The sequence below is a fragment of the Salmo trutta genome, chromosome 2 (genome assembly GCF_901001165.1).
Source record: "Salmo trutta chromosome 2, fSalTru1.1, whole genome shotgun sequence".
Classification (NCBI taxonomy): domain Eukaryota; kingdom Metazoa; phylum Chordata; class Actinopteri; order Salmoniformes; family Salmonidae; genus Salmo; species Salmo trutta.
Window position 1 is genome coordinate 4751116 of NC_042958.1, and position 21331 is coordinate 4772446.

Below are 21331 nucleotides of genomic sequence, written 5' to 3' on the forward strand. Positions count from 1 at the left end.
GCTCAAGGTCCTAAACGACATCGTAACCGCCATCGATAAGAAACAATACTGTGCTGCCGTATTCATTGACCTGGCCAAAGCTTTTGACTCTGTTAATCACCACATCCTCATCGGCAGACTTAGTAGCCTTGATTTCTCAAACGATTGCGTCGCCTGGTTCACCAACTACTTCTCTGACAGAGTTCAGTGTGTCAAATCGGAAGGCCTACTGTCTGGACCTCTGGCAGTCTCTATGGGGGTACAACAGGGTTCAATTCTTGGGCCAACTCTTTTCTCTGTATACATAAATGATGTCGCTCTTGCTGCTGGTGAATCTCTGATCCACCTCTACGCAGACGACACCATTCTGTATACTTCTGGCCCTTCTTTGGACACTGTGTTAACAACCCTCCAGACGAGCTTCAATGCCATTCAACTCTCCTTCCGTGGTCTCCAACTGCTCCTAAACACAAGTAAAACTAAATGCATGCTCTTCAACCGATCGCTGCCTGCACCTGCCCGCCCATCCAGCATAACTTCTCTGGACGGTTCTAACTTAGAATTTGTGGACAACTACAAATACCTAGGTGTCTGGTTAGACTGTAAACTCTCCTTCCAGACTCACATCAATCATCTCCAATCCAAAGTGAAATCTAGAATTGGCTTCCTATTTCACAACAAAGCATCCTTCACTCATGCTGCCAAACATACCCTCGTAAAACTGACCATCCTACCAATCCTCGACTTCGGCGATGTCATTTACAAAATAGCCTCCAATACCCTACTCAACAAGCTGGATGCAGTCTATCACAGTGCCATCCGTTTTGTCACCAAAGCCCCATATACAACCCACCACTGCGACCTGTATGCTCTCGTTGGCTGGCCTTCACTTCATAATCGTCGCCAAACACATTGGCTCCAGGTCATCTACAAGACCCTGCTAGGTAAAGTCCCCCCTTATCTCCGCTCACTGGTCACCATAGCAGCACCCACCTGTAGCACGCGCTCCAGCAGGTATATCTCTCTGGTCACCCCTAAAGCCAACTCCTCCTTTGGTCGTCTCTCCTTCCAGTTCTCTGCTGCCAATGACTGGAACGAACTACAAAAATCTCTGAAACTGGAAACACTTATCTCCCTCACTAGCTTTAAGCACCAGCTGTCAGAGCAGCTCACAGATCACTGCACCTGTACATAGCCCATCTATAATTTAGCCCAAACTACTACCTCTTCCCCTACTGTATTTATTTATTTTATTTATTTTGCTCCTTTGCACCATATTATTTATATTTGAACTTTGAACTTTCTTCAAACTACAAATCTACCATTCCAGTGTTTTTCTTGCTATACTTTATTTACTTTGCCACCATGGCATTTTTTTGCCTTTACCTCCCTTATCTCACATCATTTGCTCACATTGTATATAGTCTTATTTTTTTCTACTGTATTATTGACTGTATGTTGTTTACTCCATGTGTAACTCTGTGTTTTTGTATGTTGTCGAACTGCTTTGCTTTATCTTGGCCAGGTCGCAATTGTAAATGAGAACTTGTTCTCAACTTGCCTACCTGGTTAAATAAAGGTGAAATAAATAAATAAAACTAGCTAGCCTATTGTAGATTTGCTAGTTAGCCTATTGTAGGGTCACTAGTTAGCCTATTGTAGTGTCCCTAGCTAGCCTATTGTAGGGTCACTAGCTAGCCTTTTGTAGTGTCCCTAGCTACCCGATTGTAGGGTCGCTAGCTAGCCTATTGTTGGGTCACTAGCTAGCCTATTGTAGGGTCACTAGCTAGCCTATTGTAGGGTCACTAGCTAGCCTATTGTAGGGTCACTAGCTAGCCTATTGTAGGGTCACTAGTTAGCCTATTGTTGGGTCACTAGTTAGCCTATTGTAGGGTCACTAGCTAGTATATTGTAGGTTCGCTAGCTAGCCTATTGTTGGGTCACTAGCTAGCCTATTGTAGGGTCACTAGCTAGCCTATTGTAGGGTCACTAGCTAGCCTATTGTAGGGTCACTAGTTAGCCTATTGTAGGGTCACTCGCTAGCCTATTGTAGGGTCACTAGCTAGCCTATTGTAGGGTCACTAGCTAGCCTATTGTAGGGTCACTAGCTAGCCTATTGTAGGGTCGCTAGCTAGCCTATTGTAGGGTCGCTAGCTAGCCTATTGTAGGGTCACTAGCTAGCCTATTGTAGGGTCACTAGTTAGCCTATTGTAGGGTCACTAGCTAGCCTATTGTAGGGTCACTAGCTAGCCTATTGTAGGGTCACTAGTTAGCCTATTGTTGGGTCACTAGCTAGCCTATTGTAGGGTCACTAGCTAGCCTATTGTAGGGTCACTAGCTAGCCTATTGTAGGGTCACTAGCTAGCCTATTGTAGGGTCACTAGCTAGCCTATTGTAGGGTCGCTAGCTAGCCTATTGTAGGGTCACTAGCTAGCCTATTGTAGGGTCACTAGCTAGCCTATTGTAGGGTCACTAGCTAGCCTATTGTTGGGTCACTAGCTAGCCTATTGTAGGGTCACTAGCTAGTATATTGTAAAGCCTTGTAGGCTTGACTGTAGGTCAAGATGTTGTTAACAAGAAACGGTATAGGACTTCAAAGAAGTCACATGGTACCACAAGTAGAGTGTCAGGGGGATTCCTACTTATTACCCTGACACAGCTCCTCCACTTCTCACGTCATTACGTCATACTTCCTATTTTGGTCTTTCACTTCCCTCTCTCTTTAGGTTTTGTAGAATATGCAGATGCACCAAATGTAAAAATAGTATAGTATATTACGGTATGAATACTATAGTATTCACGGAAAGGATTCAAGCCCCTTCTATCTTTCCAAATGTTGTTACCTTACAGCCTTATTCTAAAATGGATTAAATAAAACATGTTCCTCATTGTTGCCGTGTCGATCACAACATTTTCGACAAATTATTGTGGACCTGTTAGCAAATCATTTTCTGAGACTTTTCACCCAAGGACAGTTTTAGTCAACAAATGTGTTACCGAATGGTTTGTGCCAGGCATGGCTAGTAACATAGCAGTTATTCTGGATACAATGTTAAACATGTGCCCCTTCACTTAAATGCACTTGGTATCCTGCGACAGTTTTGTCTCACCAGGGGTGATGGTCGGATTCGCGTTTATTGTCGAAGGAATGAGCGTTACACCGAGGCCTGTACTCTGGAGCGGGATCGATTTGGAGGTGGAGGGTCCGCCATGGTCTGGGGCAGTGTGTCACAGCATCATCGGACTGAGCTTGTTGTCATTGCAGGCAATCTCAATGCTGTGCGTTACAGGGAAGACATCCTCCTCCCTCATGTGGTACCCTTCCTGCAGGCTCATCCTGACATGACCCTCCAGCATGACAATGTCACCAGCCATACTGCTTGTTCTGTGCATGATTTCCTGCAAGACAGGAATGTCAGTGTTCTGCCATGGCCAGCGAAGAGCCCGGATCTCAATCCCATTGAGCACGTCTGGGACCTGTTGGATCGGAGGGTGAGGGCTAGGGCCATTCCCCCCAGAAATGTCCGGGAACTTGCAGGTGCCTTGGTGGAAGAGTGGGGTAACATCTCACAGCAAGAACTGGTAAATCTGGTGCAGTCCATGAGGAGGAGATGCACTGCAGTACTTAATGCAGCTGGTGGCTGGTGGCTTGGTAGAGCATGGTGTTTGCAACGCCAGGGTTGTGGGTTCGATTCCCACGGGGGACCAGTACGGAGAAAAAAAATGTATGAAATGTATGCATTCACTACTGTAAGTCACTCTGGATAAGAGCGTCTGCTGAATGACTAAGATGTAAATGTAAATTATAAAGATGCGTTTTTATGGTGAAAATGATCTTCCCCAAACTTGAAACTCACACACTGCTTATGTCTGTAGTTAGGCTCTGCACCCCTTGTAAAGCAGATTAATGTGCTTCATTCTAAGAAGTTATTTGGCCACTTTAGTTGTGATACAAACCTTATTAAAACATATAGGCCTATGGGCTAGGCTACATGAGGTGTGCGACTGCGATTCGATAAAGTCTAGTGGGAAAAAAGCTTTGTTTCTTATGCTGGGCATCATTCACAAGCAATAATATATAAGTCACAAGTGATAGGCTGATATTGTCACCCATCAGACGATCCTTGATTTAGTCTTGTCTTTACATATACTAAATAATATATGTGTGACATTTGTTTTAATTTAGAATGGACCATTATCATGCACCTGTATCAAAACAGAGACAGCAGGAAAACATACATGTCATCTATGTACTTAAATAGCGAATGGAGGACGCTTTTCCTGTGGTTTATTTTCATGCCAGCCAGGTAGGCTATACTCCTGTTGTAAATATATGCAATGTGCTTAATATTAGGAAAGTTGAGAAATTAATATAGTAGGGCAATTCTAGAGAAAGCTGATGAGACGCTCCCCATCCAACCTTACAGAGCTTGAGAAGATCTGCAGTGAAGAATGGGAGAAACTCGCCAAATACAGGTGTGCTTGTAGCGTCATACCCAAGAAGACTCAAGGTGCTTCAACACAGTACTGAGTAAAGGGTCTGAATTCTTTTGTAAATGTAATATTTCAATGTTTTTAATATTTTTTTATACATTTGTATGTATCGGGAATTGTGTGTAGATTGACGAGGTAAAAAACCTATTTAATCCATTTCAGAATAAGGTCAAGGGGTCTGAATACTTTCCCAAATGCACTGTAGCTGTGCTCCTTGGTGTCCTTGTCTTTTGTAGTGTTCTTTGTGTCAGTTGCTCTGACTAGTTGTGTCAACAACAAAAAATGCACATTGAGATTATTCTGTATAATGAAAAGCGCTTTATAAATGAAATAAATTATTATTATGTATTATTATAAATACTGTAGTAAAATACAACAGTAGTATATTCTATGGTGATTAATATAGTGTTCTTGCGGATTGTAATATACTGTAGAATTTACTGTAGTGTTTTTGCAGATTGTAATATACTGTAGAATTTACTATAGTGTTTTTGCAGACATTACTGTATTATTTACTGTAGTGTTTTTGCAGACATTACTGTATTATTTACTATTGAGTTTTTTGTTTTATAATCTTTGAAATAGTGTCTTTCTCCTTCAGGAAACCTACTGGAGAAATACAAAAAGTGCACATTTTCCATAACCTGTAGGTAGATAGGACTGTGGTCTGAACGGATAGGTCAGAGCTTCTGCTCTTTTCTATAACCTGTAGGGAACACAACATACTGCATACCCAATATATGGTCTATACTTGGCATGTAGATTTTTACTATAGTTAATAAATGTAGTGTTTTTGCTAACTGTAGTGTTTCTGTGGACATTACTGCAGTATTTACTACAGTGTTATTTCTGATAATTCTTTAGTGTTTACTATAGCATTCTACAGTATACTACAACATTCTATAGTAAGCACTACACATGATCGAGGGATACTACAGTGTGTAGTATAGTATACTACAGTAGTAGTATACTATAGTTGGGCTTCCGAGTGGCACAGCGGTCTAAGGCAGTTCTAGAGGCATCACTACAGACCCTGGTTCGATTCCAGGCTGTATCACAACTGGTCGTGATTGGGAGTCACATAGGGCGGCGCACAATTGGCCCAGCGTCGTTAGGGTTTGGCCGGCATAGACCGTCATTGTAAATAAGAATTTAAAAGTAATCCTTGAAGTAATCATCTAGTTTTTCAAAAGTATCGATAATCTGACTACAATATTTTAGCTGGTAACATAACGGATTACAGTAACCGTTTTTTGTAATCTGTTACTCTTCAACCCTGGTTGTAAGGCATCCTTTGATGGTATTTATTTGTTCCACATTATTCATTGTTGTATCTTAGGACCTACAATAGATACATATATAAACAACCACAAGGGTGTACTAATGAGCAATGCAAGACAGTAAAAAATGTATCATATTAGAGGACTATTGCAATAATATTATTTCAGTGTAAATAAGGGAAGGGCAGGTTAAAATAAACACATGACAGCCGGACAACCCAGTGTATGAATCAAATGGATTTGCATATGAATGGAGTGGAAATTAGCTGACTTCGTGATCTGTAAGGTAAGTAACTTTAATCTGTCAAGTTGATTACACTTTTTATTTGCCATTTCCAAAACGTAGCAACGTTTAAGACATGGATTTCATGTTGTAATGTTAACAAGGTACCCAAAAGTAGTTTGAATTAATGTTATTAGCTAAACAAAACTTGTTTAAACAGCAAAATTGTTGCAAAAATAAGCCTTGTTTGCATAGCGATGATGAAAATAACGTAATTTGGGCTGTAATGATCTCCAAACTTCTAATCATTAGGGAGAGGAGGCCAAGATGGCGGCTTGAACAGATGCTTTTTACAGAGCAGCGCACCAAACTTCTGATAAATTGTGGGAAAAAACCAAGTTTCCAGTCATTCCTATTATTGTTTTTATTTGCTCAAGATATAAGAACTTTCCTGTGACTGAAACGATAAGTGGATAATTTATTTTGGCATGTCCATACGAAATGGTAACAAAAAAGAGAAAGGAAGAAGCTAGCAGTTCTACTGCTAATCAACAAGAGAGGAATGTGCTTGTAGACAACTGAAATAACTACGCTTGCCCTGTGGATAATCTCACGCTTTCGACAGCTGTTGAAGATGACGAGTTGCCCTCTTTACCGGTTACTCCTTGCAAACCTCCACCATCCAAAAAACCCAATATGGACTCTGACATCGTGGCTACCTTCTCCTTACTCATCAACTCCAGGTCTGACGCCGTTGAGAAAATGGTAAGCGCAAACACCATGGGTTATCAAAGGCTTAAAATAGACTGTGGAGTTTGCATGTGGTCAAATCAAGGATGTGAAAATGAGAAAGTTGAAAAGAGTGTGGAAAAGGTAGAACAGACATCTCACTGATCTGGAGCAATACACAAGAAGATGAAACCTGAGACTCTACGGTGTGCCCGCGGTGGAGAATGAGGATGTTGTTCGTAACTTGTTTTGTACATAATGTTGCTGCTACCGTCTCTTATGACTGAAAAAAGAGCTTCTGGACATCACAACTGCCATTACTCATCTCAGATTAGACAAAGAGTTTTTCTTCAATGAGTCGGGCGGGAGGGATATACTACAGATACCTGACCAGGCCCAGATCCCTGTCATTCGCTGGAGAAGGAAGCGGAGATTTCGCAGAAAAAGATTGGGGTGCCTTGTGAGGATCATCAAATCTGACAATTAATCTGGATGGTTGTACAGTCGTCTCTCAAATAAAACTGTGAAGGACCTCGGCGTTACTCTGGACCCTGATCTCTCTTTTGAAGAACATATCAAGACTGCTTCAAGGACAGCTTTTTTCCATCTACGTAACATTGCAAAAATCAGAAACTTTCTGTCCAAAAATGACGCAGAAAAATTAATCCATGCTTTTGTTACTTCTAGGCTCGACTACTGCAATGCTCTACTTTCCGGCTACCCGGATAAAGCACTAAACAAACTTCAGTTAGTGCTAAATACGGCTGCTAGAATCCTGACTAGAACCAAAAAATTTGATCATATTACTCCAGTGCTAGCTTCCCTACACTGGCTTCCTGTTAAGGCAAGGGCTGATTTCAAGGTTTTACTGCTAACCTACAAAGCATTACATGGGCTTGCTCCTACCTATCTTTCCGATTTGGTCCTGCCGTACATACCTACACGTACGCTACGGTCACAAGACGCAGGCCTCCTAATTGTCCCTAGAATTTCTAAGCAAACGGCTGGAGGTAGGGCTTTCTCCTATAGAGCTCCATTTTTATGGAATGGTCTGCCTACCCATGTGAGAGACGCAGACTCAGTCTCAACCTTTAAGTCTTTACTGAAGACTTATCTCTTCAGTAGGTCCTATGATTAAGTGTAGTCTGGCCCAGGAGTGTGAAGGTGAACGGAAAGGCTGGAGCAACGAACCGCCCTTGCTGTCTCTGCCTTGTCGGTTCCCCTCTTCCCACTGGGATTCTCTGCCTCTAACCCTTTTACAGGGGCTGAGTCACTGACTTACTGGTGTTCTTCCATGCCGTCCATGGGAGGGGTGCGTCACTTGAGTAGGTTGAGCCACTGACGTGGTCTTCCTGTCTGGGTTGGCGCCCCCCCTTGGGTTGTGCCGTGGCGGACATCTTTGTGGGCTATACTCGGCCTTGTCTTCGGACGGTAAGTTGGTGGTTGTAGATATCCCTCTAGTGGTGTGGGGGGCTGTGCTTTGGCAAAGTGGGTGGGGTTATATCCTGCCTGTTTGGCCCTGTCCGGGGGTATCATCGGATGGGGCCACAGTGTCTTCTGATCCCTCCTGTCTCAGCCTCCAGTATTTATGCTGCAGTAGTTTATGTGTCGGGGGGCTAGGGTCAGTCTGTTACATCTGGAGTATTCTCTTGTCTTATCCGGTGTCCTGTGTGAATGTAAATATGCTCTCTCTAATTCTCTCTTTCTTTCTTTCTTTCTTTCTCTCGGAGGACCTGAGCCCTAGGACTACCTGGCATGATGACTCCTTGCTGTCCCCAGTCCACCTGGCCATGCTGCTGCTCCAGTTTCAACTGTTCTGCCTGCGGCTACGGAACCCTGACCTGTTCACCGGACGTGCTTGTTGCACCCTCGACAATTACTATGATTATTATTATTTGACCATGCTGGTCATTTACGAACATTTTAACATCTTGACTATGTTCTGTTATAATATCCACCCGGCACAGCCAGAAGAGGACTGGCCACCCCTCATAGCCTGGTTCCTCTCTAGGTTTCTTCCTAGGTTTTTGGCCTTTCTCAGGAGTTTTTCCTAGGGAGTTTTTCCCAGCCACCGTGCTTCTTTCACATGCATTGCTTGCTGTTTGGGGTTTTAGGCTGGGTTTCTGTACAGCACTTTGAGATTTCAGCTGATGTACGAAGGGCTATATAAATAAATTTGATTTGATTTGATTTGATTTGATCAGGCGACGAGTGGCTAATCTGCTTTTGCCTTCTGTCCTGCTTGCTAATGTTAAATCGCTGGAAAATAAATGTGACAAACTGAAAGCACGTATATCCTACCAAGGGGACATTCAAAATTGTAATATCATATGTTTCACTGAGTCGTGTCTGAACAACGAAATTAAGAACATACAGCTGGAGGGTTATACACTATTGGCAGGATAGAACAGCAGCCTCTGGTAAGACACGGGGCGGGGGCCTATGCATATATGTAAACAACAGCTGGTGCACAATATCTAAGGAAGTCTCAAGGTTTTGCTTGCCTGAGGTAGAGTATCTCATGATAAGCTGTAGACCACACTATCTACCTAGAGAGTATTCATCTGTATTTTTCGTAGCTGTCTACATACCACCACAGACCAATGTTGGCACTAAAACCGCACTCAATGAGCTGTATACCGCCATTAGCAAACAGGAAAACGCTCATCCAGAGGCGCTGCTCCTAGTGGGCGGGGACATTACAGCAGGGAAACTTAAATGTGCAATCAGAGGGAAACAAATTCTAGACCACCATTCCTCCACACACAGAGATTGGTACAGAACTCTCCCTCACCCTCCATTTGGCAAATCTGACCATAACTCTATCCTCCTGATTCCTGCTTACCAGCAAAAACTAAAGCAGGAAGCACCAGTGACTCGGTTTATAAAAAAGTGGTCAGATGACGCAGATGCTAAACTACAGGACTGTTTTGCTAGCACAGACTGGAATGTGTTCCGGGATTCTTCCGATGGCATTGAGGAGTACACCACATCAGTCACTGGCTTTACAGTGAGGGAAAAAAGTATTTGATCCCCTGCTGATTTTGTATGTTTGCCCACTGACAAGAAATGATCAGTCTCTAATTTTAATGGTAGGTTTATTTGAACAGTGAGAGACAGAATAACAACAAAAAAATCAAGAAAAAAAGATGTCAAAAATGTAACAAAATTATTTGCATTTTAATGAGGGAAAAAAGTATTTGACCCCTCTGCAAAAAATTACTTAGTACTTGGTGGCAAAACCCTTGTTGGCAATCACAGAGGTCAGACGTTTCTTGTAGTTGGCCACCAGGTTTGCACACATCTCAGGAGGGATTTTGTCCCGCTCCTCTTTGCAGATCTTCTCCAAGTCATTAACCTAGGGGGCAGTATTTACACGGCCGGATAAAAAACGTACCCGATTTAATCTGGTTATTACTACTGCCCAGAAACTAGAATATGCATATAATTGGCTTTGGATAGAAAACACCCTAAACTTTCTAAAACTGTTTGAATGGTGTATGTGAGTATAACAGAACTCATATGGCAGGCAAAAACCTGAGAAGATTCCTTACAGGAAGTGGCCTGTCTGACCATTCCTTGAGCTTCTTGCCTCTGTTTATTGAAGACTGAGGATCTTTGCTGTAACGTGACACTTCCTACGGCTCCCATAGGCTCTCAGAAGGCGGGAAAAAGCTGAATGATGTCGAGGCAGCCCCAGGCTGAAACACATTTGCGCTTTTGGCAAGTGGCCGATCAGAGGACAATGGGCTTAGGCGCGTGCACGAGTCGACCCCATGTTTTATTTTCTTTCGTCTTTTTACCTAAACGCAGATTCCCGGTCGGAATATTATCGCTTTTTTACGAGAAAAATGGCATAAAAATTGATTTTAAACAGCGGTTGACATGCTTCGAAGTACGGTAATGGAATATTTAGACATTTTTTGTCACGAAATGCGTCGTGCTCGTAACCCTTATTTACCCTTTCGGATAGTGTCTTGAACGCACGAACAAAACGCCGCTGTTTGGATATAACTATGGATTATTTGGGACCAAACCAACATTTGTTATTGAAGTAGAAGTCCTGGGAGTGCATTCTGACGAAGAACACCAAAGGTAATCAAACTTTTCTAATAGTAAATCGGAGTTTGGTGAAGGCTAAACTTGCTGGGTGTCTAAATAGCTAGCCCTGTGATGCCGGGCTATCTACTTAGAATATTGCAAAATGTGCTTTCACCGAAAAGCTATTTTAAAATCGGACATATCGAGTGCATAGAGGAGTTCTGTATCTATAATTCTTAAAATAATTGTTATGCTTTTTGTGAACGTTTATCGTGAGTAATTTAGTAAATTTTTTGTAAATTCACCGGAAGTTTGCGGGGGGTATGCTAGTTCTGAACGTCACATGCTAATGTAAAAGCTCGTTTTTGATATAAATATGAACTTGATTGAACAAAACATGCATGTATTGTATAACATAATGTCCTAGGGTTGTCATCTGATGAAGATCATCAAAGGTTAGTGCTGCATTTAGCTGTCTTCTGGGTTTTTGTGACATTATATGCTAGCTTGAAAAATGGGTGTCTGATTATTTCTGGCTGGGTACTCTGCTGACATAATCTAATGTTTTGCTTTCGTTGTAAAGCCTTTTTGAAATCGGACAGTGTGGTTAAATTAACGAGAGTCTTGTCTTTAAAATGGTGTAAAATAGTCATATGTTTGAGAAATTGAAGAAATAGCATTTCTAAGGTATTTGAATAACGCGCCACAGGATTCCACTGGCTGTTACGTAGGTGGGACGATTTCGTCCCGCCGACCCTAACGAGGTTAAGGTTTCGAGGCTGACGTTTGGCAACTCGTACCTTCAGCTCCCTCCACAGATTTTCTATGGGATTAAGGTCTGGAGACTGGCTAGGCCACTCCAGGACCTTAATGTGCTTCTTATTGAGCCACTCCTTTGTTGCCTTGGCTGTGTGTTTTGGGTCATTGTCATGCTGGAATACCCATCCACGACCCATTTTCAATGCCCTGGCTGAGGGAAGGAGGTTCTCACCCAAGATTTGACGGTACATGGCCCCATCCATCGTCCCTTTGATGCGGTGAAGTTGTCCTGTCCCCTTAGCAGAAAAACACCCCCAAAGCATAATGTTTCCACCTCCATGTTTGACAGTGGGGATGGTGTTCTTGGGGGTCATAGGCAGCATTCCTCCTCCTCCAAACACGGCGAGTTGAGTTGATGCCAAAGAGCTCCATTTTGGTCTCATCTGACCACAACACTTTCACCCAGATCTCCTCTGAATCATTCAGATGTTCATTGGCAAACTTCAGACAGGCATGTATACGTGCTTTCTTGTGCAGGGAGACCTTGCGGGCGCTGCAGGATTTCAGTCCTTCACGGCGTAGTGTGTTACCAATTGTTTTCTTGGTGACTATGGTCCCAGCTGCCTTGAGATCATTGACAGGATCCTCCCGTGTAGTTCTGGGCCGATTCCTCACCGTTCTCATGATCATTGCAACTCCACAACTCCACAACTCTCTATACTATGAGATCTTGCATGGAGCCCCAGGCCGAGGGAGATTGATAGTTCTTTTGTGTTTCTCCATTTACGAATAATCGCACCAACTGTTGTCACCTTCTCACCAAGCTGCTTGGCGATGGTCTTGTAGCCCATTCCAGCCTTGTGTAGGTCTACAATCTTGTCCCTGACATCCTTGGAGAGCTCTTTGGTCTTGACCATGGTGGAGAGTTTGGAATCTGATTGATTGATTGCTTCTATGGACAGGTGTCTTTTATACAGGTAACAAACTGAGATTAGGAGCACTCCCTTTAAGAGTGTGCTCCTAATCTCAGCTCGTTACCTGTATAAAAGACACCTGGGAGCCAGAAATCTTTCTGATTGAGAGGGGGTCAAATACTTATTTCCCTCATTAAAATGCAAATCAATTTATAACATTTTTGACATGCGTTTTTCTGTCGTGGAAAATTGTCTTAAGAATAACACTTCTTACAAGAACTTGTAAATTCAATATAGACTTTAATACAGAGTAATAAAGCCGAGCCGGTCCGCGGACAACAACTCCCTTCCTTGGGCCCCGGCTCTGCTTTTATGCATATACAATACATAGGTCCATCCTTTATGTAAATGTAGTAAAACCCCCTATGCGTTCTCCCACCTTTTTCTTTCAACCCAATGGATAACGCCCATATCTGCTTTTAGCTCTAGCATATTGATGGCTAGACTCTCCTCATATGGATATGAAAATAATGCCTGCATTGCATGCTTACGCTTGGCATATATTTAGTCATGGCCATACATTCAGCTTGCCTGGCCATTGCGTGGTTCCTACTTGGGGATGTGTGGCCACCTGTTATCTCCACTCAGGGCCAGCTGCCAGTCTCCTCTTTCGCTAGCTAATGTATTTCTATTTTTCTTTCCCTCAGCAAGTCTACCTTTCTCCCACATTTCTGGATTTTTTTGTTGTTATTCTGTCTCTCACTATTCAAATAAACTTTCCATTAAAATTATAGACTGATCATTTCTTTGTCAGTGGGCAAACGTACAAAATCAGCAGGGAATCAAATACTTTTTTCCCTCACTGTATAAATAAGTGCATCGAGAACGTCGTCCCTACAGTGACTGTACGTACATACCCCAACCAGAAGCCATGGATTACAGGCAACATTCGCACTGAGCTAAAGGGTAGAGCTGCCGCTTTCAAGGAGTGGGACTCTAATACAGAAGCTTATAAGAAATCCCACTATGCCCTCGGACGAACCATCAAACAGGCAAAGCATCAATACAGGACAAAAGATCGAATCGTACTTCACCGACTCCGACGCTCGTCGGATGTGGCAGGGCTTACAAACTATTACAGACTACAAAGGGAAGCACAGCCGAGAGCTGCCCAGTGACACAAGCCTTCCAGACGAGCTAAATAACTTCTATGCTTGCTTCGAGGAAAGTTACACTGAAACATGCATGAGAGCATGTCACGTCCTGACCAGTATAAGGGTTATTTGTTATTGTAGTTTTAGTCAGGCCGTGGCAGAGGGTATTTGTTTTATGTGGTTCGGGGTGGTGTGTTTTGGTAGAAGGGTATTTGATTTATGTATTCTGGGGTTTTTGGGTACTGTTCCTTGTTTATGTATTTCTATGTTTAGTCTAGTTAGTTGTATGTCTATGTTTAGGTTAATGGGGGGTTGGACTCTCAATTGGAGACAGGTGCTTTCTCGTTGCCTCTGATTGAGAGTCCTATATATGGATATGTGTTTGGTTTAGTGTTTGTGGGAGATTGTCTCTTGTTTTGCGTGTGTGAGCCTTACAAGACTGTTTGGTTGTTCGTGAGTTCTTCGTCGTTTGTTATTTTGGTGTTTTTCTTGGTTTCAATAAATATCAAGATGAGCATCCACATTCCTGCTGCGTTTTGGTCCTCCTTTCCCGATGACAACCGTGACAGAATCTCCCACCACAAACGGACCAAGCAGCGGAGGAAGGAGCAACAGGTGGACTTTAAGGAGCAAGGGGAATTCAATATGGACTGGCAGGAGAAATGGACGTGGGAGCAGATTCTGGCCGGAGAGGGCCCATGGAGGAAGTCTAGTGAGGACTGGGAACGCTACCGGGGAACACGACTGGCGAGGAAACCGGAGAGGCAGCCCCAATAATTTTTTTGGGGGGGGGCACACGGACAGATCGGCGGAGCCGAGGATGGAACCAGAGCTAGTCGGGGTAAAATTGGAGGTGAGAGAAACAGAGACTATAAAGGAATTGATGGGAAAATTGGAGGAGAAAAGGATGAGAGAGCTACTGTGTTGGTGTATTAGGCACGACATTCGCCCTACAGAGCGTGTCCTAAAGATATCACCTGAGTCAGCGTTTATTACTAGTCATGAGATGCGTGCTAAGTGTCTGGTAAAGATGGCACCAGCACCACGCACCAGGCCTCCAGTTTGTCAGCCCAGTCCAACTCGTCCTGTTCCCGTTCCCCGCACTAGCTCTGAAGTGTGAACCCCTAGTCTGGCACGTCCAGTACCAGCACCACGCACCTGGCTTCCAGCGCGTCAGCCCAGCCCGACTCGTCCTGTTCCCGCTCCCCGCACTAGCCCTGAGGTGCGTGTTCCCAGGCTGATACCTCCAGTACCAGCACCACGCATCAGGCTTCCAGTGCGTCAACCCAGTCCGACTCGGCCTGTTCCCGCTCCCCGCACTAGCCCTGAGGTGCGTGTTCCCAGTCTGGCACGTCCAGTACCAGCACCACGCACCAGGCTTCCAGTGCGTCAGCTCAGTCCGACTCGTCCTGTTCCCGCTCCCCACACTAGCCCTGAGGTGCGTGTTCCCAGGCTGATACCTACAGTACCAGTACCACGCATCAGGCATCTAGTGCGTCAGCCGCCCGCCAGTCAGGTGTTGCCAGAGCCGCACGCTAGTCAGGAGCTGCCAGAGTGGCCCGCTGCGCCGGATCTGCCAGAGTGGCCCGCCGCGCCAGATCTGCCAGAGTGGCCCGCCGCGCCGGATCTGCCAGAGTGGCCCGCCACGCCGGATCTGCCAGAGTGGCCCGCCGCGCCGAATCTGCCAGAATGGCCCGTCTGCCCGGATCTGCCAGAGTGGCCCGTCGACCCGGAACCGAGGGGGTCGGCCTGTGACCCGGAACCGAGGGGGTCTGCCTGTGATCCGGAACCGAGGGGGTCTGCCTGTGATCCAGAACCGAGGGGGTCTGCCTGTGACCCGGAACCGAAGGGGTCTGCCTGTGACCCAGAACCGGGTGAGTCTGCCTATGACCCGGAACCAAAGGAGTCTAGCAGCAACCCGGAACTGAGTAAGTCTATTAATGATCCAGAACTAAATATAAGTAACTGTGTTTCAAATGAGTCTGCCGACAGTGTGGAATGGAAGAGGTCTGCCTACGATCCGGAACGAGGGGAGTCTGCCTACGGCCTGAAACGGATTAACCTCTTGGCGTTCCCCTACAGCGATTTTTGAAAAACATTTGTGCCCATTTTAAACGGCCTACTACTCAAACTCAGAAGCTAGGATATGCATATAATTAATACTTGTGGATAGAAAACATGCTAAAGTTTCTAAAACTGTTTGAATGGTGTCTGTGAGTATAACAGAACTCATATGGCAGTCAAAACCCCGAGACAGATCGAAACAGGAAGTGGAATTCTGAATTGCGAACTCAACTTCATCACGTTGCCTATTAATCACACCATGAGCTATGGTTCATTGAGCACTTCCTATGGCTTCCACTAGATGTCCCCAGTCTTTACAAAGTGGTTTGAGTCTTTTACTGTGAAAACTGACAGAATGAGAATCTCTGGAACGTGGTCACATGGGAAGGGCCATCACCATTATGACGCCGGCGCCCCTGGTTACCCTCCCCTTTCGAAACGTTTTGAAACACAATGCAATCGTCCCCCTCGAATCTTATTGGAGCTCTCGTTGAAAAAGGCCCTACAGATTTATGTTATACAACGTTTGACATGTTTGAACGAACCTAAATAAGAAAAAAATGCATTTTGTTGAAAGAGTAGCCCAGGCGCACGTCGGAACTTTTGGTTCAGCCTTCAGAACGCGCTAACAACAACAAGCTAATGGAACATAAAGGATGAACTTTTTCGAACTAAAATACATTTGTTGTGGACCTGGGATTCCTGGAAGTGCCTAAGGATGAAGATAATCAAAGGTAAGGGATTATTGACAATAGTATACAAGACTAGATTTGATATGCGATTGTTCCAAGATGGCTAGCCTATTGCTATTGCTAGCCTATTGTTCTGAGTATCGCATCCCCTTTTATTGCAAAGTGTGATTACCCAGTAAAGTTCTTTTTAAATCTGGCATTACAGGTGCTTTCAAGAGATATTCATCTATAAATCTTAGAATGACAATATTACATTTTAAAAATGTTTTCGAATAGTAATTTAGTAAATTGTAGCGCTGTTTCATTGGTTGCATTTGAGGGAAAATAGTTAGTCAACGTTACGCACCGATGTAAAATGCTGTTTTTATATATAAATATGAACTTTATCGAACAAAAGAATGCATGTATTGTGTAACATGATGTCCTAGGTGTGTCATCTAATGAAGATTGTCAAAGGTGCTGTTTTTTGGTTATTTGTGATGCATGTGGTTGGTCGGAAAATGGCTATGTGGCTACTTTTACGATATACTAATCTAACATAGTCGCTTTCCACAGCCGATGTGAGTAAGACCTTTAAACAGGTCAACATTCACAAGACCGCAGGGCCAGGCGGATTACTAGGACGTGTACTCCGAGCATGTGCTGACCAACTGGCAAGTGTCTTTACTGACATTTTAAAACTCTCCCTGTCTGAGTCTATAATACTAACATGTTTCAAGGAGACCACCATAGTCCCTGTGCCCAAGAACATAGTGCCTTCAAAGCACCATAGTGCCCTCAAAGCTCATCAATAAGCTAAGGACCCTGGGACTAAACACCTCCCTCTGCAACTGAATCCTGGACTTCCTGACGGGCCGCGCCCAGGGGGTAAGGGTAGATAACAACACATCCGCCACGCTGATCCTCAACACGGGGGCCCCTCAGGGGTGCGTGCTCAGTACCCTCCTGTACTCCCTGTTCACTCATGACTGCATGGCCAGACACGACTCCAACACCATCACTAAGTTTGCCGATGACACAACAGTGGTAGGCCTGATCACCGACAACGATGAGACAGCCTATAGGGAGGAGGTCAGAGACCTGACCGTGTGGTGCAAGGACAACAACCTCTCCCTCAACATGATCAAGACAAAGGAGATGATTGTGGACTACAGGAAAAGGAGGACCGAGCACGCCCCCATTCTCATCGACAGGGCTTTAGTGGAGCACGTCGAGAGCTTCAAGTTCCTTGGTGTCCACATCACCAAACTAACATGGTCCATGCACACCAAGACAGTTGTGAAGAGGGAACAACAAAACCTATTCCCCCTCAGGAGACTGAAAAGATTTGGCATGGGTCCTCAGATCCTCAAAAGGTTTTACAGCTGCACCATTGAGAGCATCCTGACTGGTTGCATCACTGCCTGGTATGGCAACTGCTCAGCCTCCGACTGCAAGGCACTAAAGACAGAAGTGCGTACGGCCAAGTACATCACCGGGGCTAAGCTTCCTGCCATCCAGGACCTCTATATCAGGTGGTGTCAGAGGAAGGCCCTACAAATTGTCATAGACTGTTCTCTCTGCTACTGCACGGCAAGCGGTACTGGAGCGCCAAGTCTGGGTCCAAGAGGCTCCTAAGTAGCTTCTACCTCCAAGCCATAAGACTCCTGAACAGCTAATCAAATGGCTACCGAGACAATTTGCATTCTCCCCCATCCCCTCTTGAACGCTGCTGCTACTCTCTGTTTTTATCTACATTTACATTTACATTTTAGTCATTTAGCAGATGCTCTTATCCAGAGCGACTTACAGTAGTGAATGCACACATTTCATGCATTTTTTTTGTACTGGCCCCCGTGGGAATCAAACCCACAACCCTGGCGTTGCATACACCATGCTGGCGTTGCAAACACCATGCTCTACCAACTGAGCCACAGGGAAGGCTGTGGAGGAGAGTTATGTGAAAGGTCATTAATCTCAAGTGACGCTAACTAACCTCAAGTGACGCTAACTAACCTCAAGTGACGCTAACTAACCTCAAGTGACGCTAACTAACCTCAAGTGACGCTAACTAACCTCAAGTGATGCTGACTAACCTCAAGTGATACTAACTAACCTCAAGTGATACTAACTAACCTCAAGTCATACTAACTAACCTCAAGTGATACTAACTAACCCACTGAATTGAACAAGACCATTACCAGAACATGATCTTTGCACAATCACAGTTCAAATGTATAAATCAAGTCCAACGAATCAACCTTTCCTGAGGATGGCTCACCCCTCACAATTCTGGGTGACTTTAACCTCCCTACGTCTACCTTTGACTAATTTCTCTCTGCCTCCTTCTTTCCACTCCTCTCCTCTTTTGGCCTCACCCTCTCACTGTCCCCCCCTACTCACAAGGCAGGCAATATGCTTGACCTCATCTTTACTAGATGCTGTTCTTCTACCAATCTCACTGCAACTCCCCTCCAAGTCTCCGACCACCACCTTGTATCCTTTTCCCTCTCGCGCTCTTCCAACACTACTCACTCTGCCCCTACTCAGATGGTATTGTGCCGTCGCAACCTTCGCTCTCTCTCTCCTGCTACTCTCTCCTCTTCCATCCTTTCATCTCTTCCCTCTGCTCGATCCTTCTCCAACCAATCTCCTGATTCTGCCTCCTCAACCCTCCTCTCCTCCCTTTCTGCATCCTTTGACTCTCTATGTCCCCTATCCTCCAGGCCGGCTCGGTCCTCCCCTCCTGCTCCATGGCTTGACGACTCATTTCGAGCTCACAGAACAGGGCTCCGGGCAGCCGAGCGGAAATGGAGGAAAACTAGCCTCCCTGCGGACCTGGCATCTTTTCACTCCCTCCTCTCCACATTGTCTTCCTCTGTTTCTGCTGCTAAAGCCACTTTCTACCACTCTAAATTCCAAGTATCTGCCTCTAACCCTAGGAAGCTCTTTGCCACCTTCTCCTCCCTACTGAATCCTCCTCCCCCCCTCCTCCCTCTCTGCGGACGACTTTGTCAACCATTTTGAAAAGAAGGTTGACGACATCCGATCCTCGTTTGTTAAGTCAAACGACACCGCTGGTCCTGCTCACATTGCCCTACCCTATGCTTTGACCTTTTTCTCCCCTCTCTCCAGATGAAATCTTGCGACTTGTGATGGCCTGCCGACCAACAACCTGCCCGTTTGACTAACCTCAAGTGATAGTAACTAACCTCAAGTGACGCTGACTAACCTCAAGTGATACTGACTAACCTCAAGTGATACTGACTAACCTCAAGTGATACTGACTAACCTCAAGTGATACTGACTAACCTCAAGTGATGCTAACTAACCTCAAGTGATGCTAACTAACCTCAAGTGATACTAACTAACCTCAAGTGATACTAACTAACCTCAAGTGATACTGACTAACCTCAAGTGATACTAACTAACCCACTGAATTGAACAAGACCATTAACAGAACATGATCTTTGCACAATCACAGTTCAAATGTATAAATCAGGTCCAACGAATCAACCTCAAATCTACCAATCAAAAGCTTACAAAGCCCCCTATCTCGTCTCTTAGGTCACTTTCTGTTGACCCACTTATTGATTGACCTGATCAAAAGGTCCACCCCGGCGAGGATCATCAATGTATCCTCTTTGGCTCATTTCTGGGGTATCATTAACCTGGATGACATCAACAGTGAGAAGGGCTATGACAAGAAGAAAGCGTACAGCCAGAGCAAGCTGGCTAACGTCCTCTTCACCAGCTCCCTGGCCAAGAGTCTACAAGGTTTGTGTTTGTCCACTACTTCTGAGGCTTATACTGTATATGGTTATCTTGCCATTTGTGGAATCTCTGACATTTGTTGTATTTATGTCCTCATTTCTTCCCCTCTCTCCGATACGGCTGTGACAGTGTACTCCCTCCACCCTGGCATAGTTCAGACTGATCTGCACCTGAACGCACCTGTCATGAAGATGATCAGTCCCTTCACCAAGACATCTGTCCAGGGAGCTCAGACCACTATCTACTGTGCTGTGGCCCCTGAACTGGAAACAGAGAGTGGTGGATATTACAGGTGAACAGATGTATTATATGCATAGGCATGATAATTAGCTATATATATATATATAGTTGAAGTCGGAAGTTTACATACACCTTAGCCAAATACATTTAAACTCAGTTTAAATGTATATATATATATATATATATATATATATATAGCCAATGTATTTGGCTAAGGTGTATGTAAACTTCCGACTTCAACTATATATATATATATATATATATATATATATATATATATATAGTTGAAGTCGGAAGTTTACATAAACCTTAGCCAAATACATTTAAACTCAGTTTTTCACAATTCCTGACATTTAATCCTAATAAAAAATTCCCTGTCTTAGGTCATTTAGGATCACCACTTTATTTTAAGGATGTGAAATGTCAGAATAATTTTAGAGAGAATGATTTAGTTCAGCTTTTATTTATTTCATCACATTGCCAGTGGGTCAGACGTTTACATATACTCAAATAGTATTTGGCAGCATTGTCATTAAATTGTTTACTTGGGTCAAACATTTCAGGTAGCCTTCCACAAGCTTCCCACAATAAGTTGGGTGAATTTTGGCCCAGTCCTCCTGACAGGTCTGGTGTAACTGAGTCAGGTTTGTAGGCCTCCTTGCGCGCACATGCTTTTTCAGTTCTGACCACAAATTTTCTATAGGATTGAGGCCAGGGCTTTGTGATGGCCACTCCAATACCTTGACTTTGTCATCCTTAAGCCATTTTGCCACAACTTTGGAAGTATTCTTGGGGTCATTGTCCTTTCGGAAGACCATTTGCGACCAAGCTTTAACTTCCTGACTGATGTCTTGAGCTGTTGCTTCAATATATCCACATAATTTTCTGCCCTCATGATGCTATCTATTTTGTGAAGTGCACCAGTCCCTCCTGCAGGGAGGCACCCCCACAACATGATGCTGCCACCCTGTGCTTCACGGTTGGGATGGTGTTCTTCGGCTTGTAAGCC

The 21331-nt window shown here is 44.4% G+C and overlaps 1 protein-coding gene across 1 annotated transcript; it reads left to right on the top strand.

Annotated features, from left to right (window-relative positions):
* Window positions 1-14218: 14218 nt before the first annotated feature.
* On the top strand, window positions 14219-20378 carry LOC115148655 (retinol dehydrogenase 12-like). Its single transcript, XM_029690743.1, has 3 exons — window positions 14219-14285; window positions 19876-20084; window positions 20196-20378. Exons 1-3 carry the CDS (start codon window positions 14219-14221, stop codon window positions 20376-20378), a joined length of 459 nt encoding a protein of 152 aa, XP_029546603.1.
* The last annotated feature ends 953 nt before the right edge of the window (window positions 20379-21331 follow it).

What these genes read in the sequence shown, in the direction of transcription:
- LOC115148655 (XM_029690743.1), top strand. Translation starts at nt 14,219, where the DNA reads ATGGACTGGCAGGAGAAATGGACGTGGGAGCAGATTCTGGCCGGAGAG. An exon ending in GGGCCCATGGAGGAAGTCTA is followed by an intron (nt 14,286 to 19,875) that starts GTGAGGACTGGG and finishes CTCGTCTCTTAG; the next exon opens with GTCACTTTCTGTTGACCCAC. An exon ending in CCCTGGCCAAGAGTCTACAA is followed by an intron (nt 20,085 to 20,195) that starts GGTTTGTGTTTG and finishes TCCCCTCTCTCC; the next exon opens with GATACGGCTGTGACAGTGTA.